General features: G+C 33.9%; 1 protein-coding gene across 1 annotated transcript in view; it reads left to right on the top strand.

The window, feature by feature from the left end:
* The window catches only part of FMN2 (formin 2), a 494,077-nt gene extending 486,184 nt beyond the window's left edge, over window positions 1-7,893 (top strand). Inside the window, 2 exon segments of the mRNA XM_069064483.1 lie at window positions 4,458-4,539; window positions 6,726-7,893. Of these exon segments, the coding sequence (XP_068920584.1) occupies window positions 4,458-4,539; window positions 6,726-6,752 (109 nt within the window). The 3' untranslated portion in view covers window positions 6,753-7,893.
* The last annotated feature ends 5,077 nt before the right edge of the window (window positions 7,894-12,970 follow it).

The raw sequence follows: 12,970 nt of genomic DNA, 5'->3' as shown, positions 1-12,970 counted from the left end.
ATAGTATACAATTATCTTCCATTTGCCAGTGCAATACTCTTCTGCCACGACTTCTGAGATCATCTTTACTGTCTGCTGTTGCTGGGGTCCACATTTCTACCCACCCTCTACTATCTGCTGCTGCTCAGGACAATATCTCTGACTATACCTGCTGCTGTCCCTTGTCACTGAGGCTCACACCTCTCTGTCTGTTGACACTGGAGCCAGTACCTGTACTGGCTGCCCTCCCCACCCCCCCCCCCCCAACCAGCTCCTAGTGATCTGGGATCCACATACAGTGCTCTGTATGTATCATTTGATCTCCCACTTTGAGGCGGGCTGTACTCCACATCTATAATACTGTCTTTTCTCAACTTGATCTCATGGAATCTCTAATTCCATTTAGTGCTTAACTCAGGGGCTACTTTCGTACATTACACATTTCTCCATCCCTCCACTGGTTAATGTTCTTCTCTCTCCTCATTTACAAAAAACAACCGCAACAAAATCCCACAAAACAAAAGGACTTTCTATTTACTTCATGTCTACCTACTTTGTTTATGCATTTATGTATACATTTATATCCTTTCAATAAAATGTAGGCATTTTAAGGGGAGGGACAGTATATATATTTTTGTCTGTACATGCCCATAACCCTGTACAGTGTTGTTCTTTTTTTCTCTAACAAATACTGTGAACTTGAATAGAAAAATGAGTTCACAAAGTGCAGATATCTGATCTTGGCTTTGCCATTTAGGAAGATATTAATTTGGTTGACATTGTTTATAGGGTACTTAGCCTCTGGTTCCTTTCCTTCCTATCCTGTCTCTGAGGGAGAAGTGGGCTCTCTTTCACAGATTCACAGATGTTTACCTAGGAAAATGAGGTGATGGTTGGTCTATACCTGTAGAAGATCTAAACCTGGACATTCATGGAGGCAAAAGGTGTCTTTTTTGTATGGTTGGATTTTTGTTTATTGTTTTCTCTTTATAATGTACATTTTTGCCTCCTATGTTATTTCTACCTCAGGTTCCGAAGTTTCTGATTAAGCAGAAGGTTCTCTTTGTAAAACAGAATGGTATCTCTTTTTCTGGTCTTACATTATTATAGCTCCCTATTTTACTCTTTACCTCCTTTTGCTAGCACAAAGCCATGCTGAATTTCTATCTTTATCTTCTACAGCCCTACATTTGATGTAACATCTTTGATCCTTTAGCTTCTTTAATCTCGATAGAAATTTTACTTCTTATTATATGTTGCCTTGATGTGTTAGAGCCATTCGCTCTGCTGTTAAATTCAATTCAGAGAACCAGGCCTGATTTCACTAAACAGATAAGATGTTTGAAGACTTGTTTTTGGATGGAAACCAATCCAATTAAACATTGGGCAATTAATAATTGGAGCTTTTCAGTGCTGGGAATGAGAGTAATAATAGGAGCCAGCTTTAAATAAGTTTAAAAAAAAACACTTTTTTCTTTTTTATTCATAGAAAGTGATTGCATTCAAAAAGGATCACAGATTTTGAGAAAATTTGCTTTAGAGCCTTTCTTTGCCCCTACTGCCCCAACTTTTCTTCCCTATTCATGCTAAACTTCTTGAAATTGTTGTCTGCAAATAATGCTTCCATTTGATCCTTAACCATGCTTGTCTTGGGCCCTTGGAATCTGGCTTTTGGCCATTCTGCTAAAAGTGTTCTAAGGCTGCCAATGATCTCTTAATCAACTAATACAAAGGCATTTTCTTCCCAGTCCACATCTCTCTTGAGCTCCATTCTGTATACAACATGTTTTGGACAACTCTTCCTACTCTTGGCTTCTAAGGCATCACAATCTCCTAGGTCTTGTCATGCCATTCTTCTCCAATATCATTTACTCAATCAATCAAATAATCAGTTAACCAACCAACAAACTTTTATTCAATACTCACCATGTGCCAGGTACTGTGGTTCCTCCTCTACTCACTGACATCTTAATATTTTTGTGCTTCCTTTACAATCTACCCCGTGGCAATATCATTCACACCTAGGGCTTCAAGTATGACCTAAACAGTGTCAACTTTGTAACTTTCCATCCCTTAACTCTCTTTTGTGCTGCAGACACCCATTTCCAACTATATTCCATTTGAACATTGTACAAGAACCTCAGAAATCACAGCTAATAATTAGCTTTATTTTCTCCTCTCCATAAACCTTCTGACTTTAATCTTTCAATGGTACTCATGTATCTAAATCTCCCATTTTGTAAACTTTTGATTGTTCTTACTCCCCCTCCTAAACAAATTAATACTATTAATCAGATTGCATGGGGTCCATTAAAAAGGTTATTTTGAGAGACTTAGCATATTAGTTGAGCATCTGATTGTTTATATTTAGAATGTAAGATGCTTCACCTTACTGAGTTTCCTTTTGTTTTTCATCTTAATACATGCCAATTAATTGATCTGAACATCAATGCTTTTCTTTGTAAATTTAATCTTTTCATCTTTTACCAAAGGAGGCCCCTTAGGATTTTTACCTAGAATTGTTAAATTAGCAGATGGTCTGAATTAGAGTGTTTTTCAAAATATCAAAATTCTTATCTTTTTTAAAAATATTTCTTTCTCATAATTTTCTTCATTCGTATTGGCTCCCTCTCTTCCCACCACCACCATATCCAATTAGTCCAGATAGATAAAGCTTTTTTCATCACAATTTTATAAAAACCTGCGTATTCTGTGGGACACATCACCTGGGAGTCAGGTTCCTAAAGTGACAGCTATATGGCACAGTTTCAAAAAGTTGGCTTTACTGGGCTCCTGACTATGCTAATTCACATGGAATATTGCCTAGTATAGGAGCATAGACAAACTAAACTATATTCAAACCTTTAGTTCTGGCAATTCTAATCAATCCAGCCCATGTAAAAGAAGAGGCCTCTTGCCATCTTATCTCATCTCTTTGATACTCTCTTTTTTAAAACCTCAAACTGTCTGTGCTACAGAAGAATTTCATTATTAGTTTAGAGTGAAATGAAAAAAATAGCCATGTATTTAGAGAATGAAATAAAAAGGTAAAAAAATAGGATTTTCAGATTATTTTTTTAAAACTAGTGAGATATATTTTTAAATGCCAACATAATTTGAGAAGAAAAAAATGTTTTTAAAGAGTCAAAAGTGAATTTAATACAGGGATCTACAGGATTTTCACTAAATGCACAAAAAGTTTTTTCTCACTGTCTCATCCAAATACTTCAACTTAAATTTACTGGTTGCTATTGCAGGGGAAAATGTGGTCTCTACAATCATTAGCTTGTTATAAAGAAACTTTTTTTTTCTTCTGCAAATGTTTAGAGGGAGGATTAAAGACAATTTATTGCTTGGGTAGAAAGTAATAAAAGTAACAACAATGGAGTGTCTTCTAAATTGTCATCATTTTCTGGAATTACTAACAAGATCAACCCCAGCAGTCTTTTTATGTCAAAAGGAATTGCTTCCATTTGTCATGCTTTAATGTATACTGTATCATTAATTTTCTTGCCACTGATATTGGACTATATTTGTTTCATTGAATTGGAAAAAGTAAATGTTTCATTCAACTGTATATAAGATGAATTCCTTCATCAGAGCTTTACCACAGACAGGATTTGAGAAGTATATTTATTATACATTTCTCTTGAATAAATTGGCCTTCTAGAGCTTCATAAAAGGATTTGGTTAAGATGTGAATGCCTGACTTTTTTGTTGTTGTTATTTTTCCAGGAACACAGTATGCACAGTTCTAAAAAGAAAGATGATCTTTTAAACATAAAGTAGCCTCACAGACTCATAGATCATTAGAGTATCAAGGCCCAGAATGTTAGAGATTATCTAGTTTAATCCTTATGTATGATAGATGAGGAAATTAAGGCCTAGACTGGGTGACTTGGCCAAATTCAAACCACTAATCACTCAACAGCAAGTTAGTTTCTTCTGTTCCCCAATCTAAGGGATAACTTTCTTTTTCCCTTTTCCATAAACAAAAAGTTGTTTCTTGAAAGTATGAATTTGAAAAAGGAATCTTTAAAGGAACTGAAGTGTGAATTTTCCTTCAGGCTCCTTCATTAGTTCACAGATGAGAGACATTCTATGAATCTCCCTGATAATACCTTCCAATAATATTCTTCAGAGAATGAAGTTTGAAAAACAGGTTGAAAAGTAAATATTGATTATATTCCAAACACTTCCAGCCTGGCAAGATCTGCCTAAGCTTACTCTTTGCTAGCTTGGGCTTGAAATAGGAGAGGTCACTCTCCTACCAGCATGTTATTTCCAAAAGGAGGTTTTGGAGTTTGTCTTTATTATTTTGATAGGCACCATTTTGTAAAGCTTTACATTGTACTTTTGGGATACAGCTTAGAAGTCCCTCTCTGAAGCTTTTACTGGCTATAAAGTTCTCACTTGCTATAGCAGGAATTGTTTATTGTTCTTCATCTTGTGTTTCAAAATGTGTTCTCTCCCTTTAGAGTAAAAGAAGCAGAGGAAGTGTGTAGGCAGAAAAAAGAAAAATCTCTGTATAAAATAAAGCCGAAACATGACTCTGGAATTGTAAGTATATAGCATACTCTTTGTTTATGACCTATGGCTTTCAGAACTTGCTCATAAAATGCACGTAAGGATACACACACAATTAAACTGGTCTATTATTTCATTCTGTTCTCTTTATGCTGATATCAATTGTGAGATTTTTGTTTAGCTCAGGCAATTGCTCAGACAGAATGCTGAGTCTGGTCTGGGGCAAGGGTATTCAAAATCTTCAGACTGAAAAAGGATGAGACTATTGAGAAAAGGGAACCCATTTCTCAAAACTTTCTCCAGACTTCCCTTTGAAGTTAGAGTAAATGTTACAATTTGATTAGCTTTATTGGGATGGGGAGAAAAATGGGAAATTCCAACTAGTGTTGTCCTTTCCCTGGGGCTGTGAAAACTAAATTCAGAACCAGGAGTGGCATTACAAAGTTGGTTGCTTAACAGATGTCAGATAATGAGCTGAATTTAACCAACAAAGTTAAGATTTTCCTCTTGCCCACTTGATCCATTTAAATAATGTGACAAATTGTTCTTCAGAGGGAAGGGAGCATTAAGCTTACAAGTTTGTTTCACTAGTGGTGAAGCAAATAATTTGTATAATATGTATGTTATGGAGTATGCAAACTTATAATTACATTATTGAAATTTAGATTATGGAAAAGAGATTCATCATAAGGAATTCTGCAGATGATCTTGTTTAGATAACACATTATATTGATTATATCAAGCCCAAGAACACTACACATCTTCCTTAATGGGATGCCCAACTGCCCAAAGAGTTGGGTCTAATTTTTAGCACAGGAAAAAGAAATCAGTGGATAAATAATGTCTCTTAATCAGACTATGATATGCAGTTGATGGACAATCCATTGAGTTAGTGTCTCAGTGCATATATCTTGGATTGACTCTGCAAACAGAAAATGAACTGGACCCAGATTAAACAAGGAGCCCAATAGACTGAGCTAAATTTGGAAAATTAGTGCTTTATACAATCATAAGCTATTAGAATTTCTAAAACAAAACCCATCATGTCAAATACTAAATTGTATTTTCTGAAGATTGCTGTATGGCTGCAACACTATAGTCTCTAAAGAATCAAAATTATAGGCAACCCAAATGGCAATGGAAAGACTTATCATTGGGCGTAGAAAGGTTACAATAAATTACCAAGGATGACTTGACTGAAACAAATGGCTTAAAAGAAATCTTCCTAGAAATTTATGATCAGGAGAAGTCCTGGAAACAAAAGTAATGGATAAGAGACAGCTAACCCAAGTATTACATTGATACTTAGCTCATTTTAACACATAAAACTCTCCATTGCAATGCAAGAATTCTTCATGGGGGATTTACGGAGACATATGAATAAGTCATACAGATTGAGGCTATGAAGATAAGTTGCTATCTCATTGTTATCTCTGCCATTGCACCAGTCTCCATTGAGTTGGAGGAAGTACCCACATCCATATGACCACAGATTCATTGAAGTATTGAATTATAAAGTTTGGAAAATGGTTTGATGTCACCAAAAACAGAAGATACTAAATAAAGTCCTTGGTTTGCATTTCTAAACTTGAAGTACTTTGATAATTGAGTTTTGCCTGCATTGCCTATAAAGTTATTACAGTAACCTAAGATGGAATATGATTAGAAAGGAGGAAAAAAAGACATGATTAGGAATCATATTTTACTTACTATCATCATTTTCCTTCCTATTCCTACAAATCATAGTTCATTTAATTTGGACCACGTTTCAAATTTCAGCTTGAAATATATTGTGCAGACAGCCTCTTTTCAGTATTTCCTTCCTTAATTTAAGTATATGTTTAAAAAGTCATTTGCGAAGGGGAAGATTGACTAATTTGTTAACTCTAGTCACATTTCTCTGAAACTTATGGAGAAACATGGTGTATAAAATTGGAGGAGAATCTGGTTGATTTGGGGGCAGAGGCATATGATAGTGAAAACATCTTTTTTACATGATCCAAAGATCCATGAACATTAGAAGCACTTACCCTGTAGTTTATGTTAAGTCTAATGAAACACTGAAAAGAAGTTTGTCCATGAAAGACATGTAGAATCTTCCTGGGAACCTATTCCAAGTAGGAAAGTTATACTTGGTAACATTGAAGGATTGATACCATTAAACTTCTTGGCAATACTGGTGTCTAATTTTATTTCCTGTCTTGTCTGTTTGTTTTCAGAAAGCAAAGATAAGCATGAAAATTTGATCACGAAAAGTCAGAATGGATGTAGCGTTGCCACTAGATCAACAAAGTTCGATGTATTCAGGGGGGAAAGGAAACTACATCATTTGGATCATTGTTTTTTCATCTTGACCTAAGACTAGTTTATGTTTTCTTGATTGATTCACTGATCAATTCCACTGTACTGTGCACAAATTAAATATAAAAGTAAAATAATTAAATTTATTGACCCAGAAAATAAACTACTTTTTGCATTAAAAATAAAAAGCATTACATGCAATATGTCCTCATTTTGCGGCAATAACTTGTTTCATTTTATTTGAGTTTAATTTCCAGAATTTTGACAACTATCATCTAATTCTTCATTATGAAACAACCATTTTATCACATTAATTTTTAAGTTTATCTTTGACTAGCAGTATTTTTTTCTTGATCATTGCCTATAAGTTTAAAATAGATTTAACTCAGATAATTTGCCAGGCTAGGGACACATCTTTTGGATATGTTCCCCGTTCTTTCATATTTTACCATTCAAAGCAGTGGTTAAATATTCCATCTCTATTTGGTAATTCCTATAATTCTAGAACAACCTTGTTACCTAGTATATCAATATATTTATCAGAATTCTTCATTCCCTCAATAGGCATAGACTTCTAGGTTCTCTGGAAGAGTTTTACAGTGTGATAAAGAGTTCTAGATCATACAACCTCACGTGGATTTATTTTAGCACTGTTTTTGGAATAGTTTGAAAGGAAAACAAAAAACTTAGCTTTATCAGCAAAAAAATAACTTTTCCCAATCTTTGGTACTGTAGTCTTTTCATTATCTTATCCGTGATAAGCATAATTGATTCATAACAATGGTTAGCGTCTGATTTTTAACTTGTTTTTTCATTGTTCTTCCTATTTCAAGAAGCCATTGTAGAGGAATCAGTAGCAAATGCTCCAACTGGCAAGCCCTCTCCCCCAATATCTTTGCATATTTTTTTGAGGATTAATTAGGTTGTTATACAGCAGCAATTTATCAGTTTGGGGTGTTTGGTTTGGTTTGGTTTTTTTAACCACATTTCATTTTGCATATTGGTGTAACTGATATTTAATTTGGACTTTGAATTATCCTTGATTTTCCCATGTCAAAAGTTACTATAATATCCCTAACAATAATTAAAGTGTGCACTTTAAGAATTACAACTTTTATACATTTACTCAGAGTAATACCTATTTTTTTTAAAAAAAAGGACTGATTTAGGAAAAACTAGAGAGAGCAATGAAACTGCATGAAATCTAGTACTTAAATGATAGAATTCTGACTAAATACAAGGAAGTCAGCTTAATCTAAGACTAATGTTCTAAGTCAGCTTGATATCAGTGGAAACACATAACATGATGGTCAACTTCCAAAATGAAACTAGATCAAAATTATGATTTTCCCCAAGTAATTCACACACCACATCACAATATATTCAAAAGCAACAGCAAAAGTCATCCGCCTGGGAAGCAGACTAGCAGGAATACCTTATATTTTATTATGCCATATATTTTATTTTACTTTTAAGCCTATGGATGAGTACTAAAAGAACGAATATGGGCAGCATCTATGAAGATGCTGAACCTATTGAAAAACTTAAATTTGGGTTCAAGCCATCAGATTGCTGTGACGTGAATTAATGTTTCCATTTCTAGTAGCAACTAGAATCCACCACCACATTGCACTGAGATTTAGAAAGGAAAATGTTACTCCTAGTCAATTATTTGCATCACTCTAATGTCCACATTTATATTTTCTATTTTAAATATTTAAGTGCTCTCTACCCCATATAATCAATGCTTTCCCAACTCTTTGGTTGCTCTCCATACCCAAATAATTGTGAAGAAGATGATTATGGTATTTTTTTTCCAATTGCTGTATTATTCCAAAAACTGAAAGGGGTCAGGAGAGTGAGGAAGGAGGCCCAACCACAACAAAAATAAGCTGTTCTTAACAATTAACAGGAAAGCAAAGGAATTTTCATTTTAATGAGGATATTTTTAACCTAGTTTTAAATTTTCTGTCCTAAATGAAGTTAATGATTTTCTTAGGTATAATCATTTAGAAGCAGCAACTATCCTCATTAGTGTTTCACATACGCTCTCAAGGGAACATTTATCAATATTTGGAAGGAATTTAATTACTTGGTGCCCAGACTTTCATCTTGTGGCAAGAACTGGAATAAAATAAGCCCCTGATTGAATAGTAATCTTCTCCTGTTTTATTATTTGTGACCTGCCAGGGTATTTGTTCAATACTAAGAGAAATCAGAAATGTCCTTGGCTCTTTCTGAATTAATAATATGCCAGCATAATTTAAAAGATGCAGAATGAGAATATAGTTATATTTGTTATCTAATAGATTATTTTAAAAAGCTTTTTTGTTTGTTTTTTTCCCTTCTAACTGAGAAGAAAAAAATTAATGGGTTTTCAAATGCATTATGGTGGCAGTAGGCCTACCCAAGGTGATTCCTGAAGAAAAAAAAGTTATGTAAGTCAGAATAGAATTTTGTGATAAAAGGCAGTAAGTCTTGCTATTTTGAGCCAGCTATGGAAAGCAAATAAAAAGAATAGGCAAAGGCACTGACTCATAATTATGTTTGTATTTATGTAAAGTATAGTCTAATGTTCTTATATTTGGAATTTATTTTAAGTATAGAGTAGTTTATTTTGTAGCCTTCCTGTTTCCCTCAACTACTTGTATATTACCATACTACAATGAAGTAATAGGACATTTAACAAGATCACTATGTGCAATACTGTATTTAGTGTTTCTATTTCAATTTTTTTCTAGAATGTTAATTTATATGAAAATAAAATGAATAATAAAAATAGTTTTCTTATGTTACATGTGTTGCCTAAGAATATCTTTAAAATCTCAAGCCTTATTTTCAAACCAGGAAAAAATAAGATATAAGATCTTATATCTACTATTTTTAGAAGGAATAGGAAAGTGAATTTCTATTGTAAAACTGATCATTGTCGATTATTTAAAATATATATGTATATACATACGTATGTAGAATACTTGTATAATTAGAAGGAATACTAGTTATTCTACTTTATATTGAGAATTCGTTTTAATAGAAAACAAGTATTATTCACAAATATTAAAGACTATATAGCAGATAGAAAGAATACTACTTTCCAAAAAAATAAAATAATAGATAAAGGTTAGCTGGTACAGAAATATAAGTACACAGGTAAGCATGTGTGCAAACACGCCCATGTGCGCACACAGACACACACACACCAAATTGGCCAGTTATGTGAGGAGAGTAAAGGACAAAGCTCATGTTGGCTAGACAACCTGTGGTGTATATACATGAGAATATGGGTGAGAATTAAGGAGATCACAGATTCCTTGGTTTGGAGAGACAAAAACAGAATTACTATATTTGGTTATTTTTTTTAACAAGATTCATTTTTTGTCTGCTTCTGTAGCATATGAGACAATATGGTGGCTAGGAAGTGAGAAAGCAGATAGCGATAATTAAAAAACAAAGCCATTAAAAGAGTTGAGAGAAAAAAATCCCAAGAAGAATGCTAGCATTTTTACTTTCATAAATAAATCAACCCATGCCATTATTGCTAATACTGATGAATAACTTCTTTCCTGTCAGAGGTGTAGGTAATGCACAGCTTAAGATTTATGATGCCATTTAGGAAAGGAAAACATCTTAAAATCATGACTTTCATTTTTCTCACCTCTAACTCTTTGACAATTGGGAAACAGTAAAGTTCCACACATTTGCACTGGGAAGGTAACAGATCTTTAGTTGCTTGAATTCTAAGGCCTTGATACAACTTTTTATTTACCTCATATATATTTGTATTATAATTTTGATAACATGGATTTTTAAGCCATTTTAGTAGCCATATTATAGTGCCCTATGATACCAAAAATTTTCTGTTTGTTTAATTTCCCATGTACCACAATAAAATCTGGTGCATGAAAGACATTGCTATAATGGTTTGTTCCCAAGTGATCACTTTCCTGATCAGCAAACAGCTCTGATGTTTTAGAACACTTGTAGAAACATGATGCAAAAATTCCCCTATATCTCTTACCTTAATTGGTATTCTGTTATTTCAAACTTACAAAGTCAAGAAATGGTTCATTTTATGTATTCTTTGAACTTAAAAAAAAATTGCTAAATTAAATAACACTGTCTTGGACATTGGCACCCAGGGTGAGTAAGATATTATTGCCTACCACTTAAAGGCATGACAAAAGAGGAAGGAGTAAAGTTACAATTAATCAACAAGGCATTAAGTACCTATTATGTGCCAGGCACTGTGGTAGGCCTCGAGGGTACAAATGGACAGGGCTTGCCCTCAAAAAGCACATGATTTACTAGGGGATACAAAATGTTTGCAGATAGAATATACATCCAGAAAAGGAAAACACACATAATGGAGGGGGAGAATACCAAAAACTAGGAGAAACAGGAAAGGCCTCTTAAAGTAGGTGACTAAACTCTGAAAGAAGTTTGAGATTATGTGGCAGAGATTTTGTCATTAGGTGACAGGTAGGGACTGCATTTCAAGAACCGCCTGGGTCTTTAAACCTACCGGACTGGGATAGGTTCCTCTCCTTTCCTCTCTACCTTTTGCCTTCACCTCAGACGTTTTTAGTGACATTGGAGAGAAGAGGTAGACCAGATTTCTCATACTATGTTTCCAGCTTCTACCTGTTACCGAGTGACAAACAGTATTTGTAGAAACAGTCCTTCATTAACATGATGCATAAATTCTCCCACATCTCTTATTTTGTTTCTTATTCTGTTATTTCAAACTTGCAAAGTCAAGAAATGATTCGTTTTATGTATGATTTGAACTTTAAAAATATGCCATGGTAAGGGAACACAGAACGTCTTCTCCCAGAAGCCATTCTTTGGAATCTCCCACGTGGTTGTCTCCATCTTAAGTGATCTGTGCATATGCCAAAACCTCATTATACCCACTAGATTATCAAAGAGTTGCTTTACAGGATTCAAAGTAATAACAAAATATGCTTGGAAAAACAAAATATCTAGATAGAATATCAAGGGAAATTAGGGAAAGAGGGTGGAGGATAGTGCTTCCAGACCTCAAATTGTATTGTAAGGCAGCAGTAATCAAAGTATTTGGTACTGACTGAAAAATAGAGAGGTAGATCAATGTAACGGAGTAAATAAGGGAGAATCAGAAACAGTGGAACTTAATAACAAAGCATTAGATAAAATACAAAATATAGATTACTTAGGAAAGAACCCCTTATTTTATTTTTTAAAAAACTGGAAAACTGTTAAGCAGTCTGGGAAAAATTAGTCTTAAACCAACATTTTATAGCATATCATCAATGTATTCTAAAATGGATACAATATAAAAGACCATACCATAAAAAAATTAATAGAGGAGATCATATAATTTTCACAGCTATGAGTAGGAGATATATTTTTAACCAGATGAGGGATAGGGACAATTACAAAAGGAAATTTGATAACTTTGATTACATGAAACTGAAAAGCTTCTACAAAAACAAAATTACTGCATCTAGGATAAGCAGTAAGTAAAGTGACCAAGTGGGAGATAATGTATACATATTTGCATCAAATTTTTCTAATAAGGGTTTTGTATTCAAACTATGGAATCAATTAACATATACAAGTGGCTAAAATGTCTTAGTACAGTCTTAAGAGCAGCTAAGTAGCACAGTGAATAAAGCGCTGGACCTGAATTCAGAAAGACTCATCTTCCTGAGTTCAAATCTGCCCTCAGACCCTTATTAAATGTGTGACCCTGGACAAGTCATGTAACCCTATTTGCCTCAGTTTCCTCATCTGTAAAAAAAATAACCTGGAGAAGGAAATGGAAAACCACCTTAGCATCTCTGACAAGAAAATCCTAAATGGGGTCACAAAGAGTTGGCCACAAGTAAACAAAAGCTGAACAGTTTTAAGCTTTAATAAGTTCAGAAATGTAAATGCTATAAATGTACAAAAACATTATTTGAAAGTTTATTTAAATTTCCCTTTTACTTAATTTTGTGATTTTGAATAATAAAATTGTAATTTTGATTTTGATGAGACAGGTCACCTTGTCATTCATTAGTGTGTGTGTGTGTGAGAGAGAGACAGAGACAGAGACAGAGAGACAGACAGAGACAGAGAGACAGAGACAGAGAGAGACACAGAGAGAGAGTGTGTGTTTCTGCATAATATCTTTTCACAA

This window comes from Petaurus breviceps, unplaced genomic scaffold, assembly GCF_028583685.1.
Source record: "Petaurus breviceps papuanus isolate PSGF00001 unplaced genomic scaffold, PetGlider_PUasm1.0 90633, whole genome shotgun sequence".
Taxonomy (NCBI): domain Eukaryota; kingdom Metazoa; phylum Chordata; class Mammalia; order Diprotodontia; family Petauridae; genus Petaurus; species Petaurus breviceps.
Note: the sequence above shows the minus strand (reverse complement) of the source record. Positions and strands in the feature narration are given on the sequence as shown.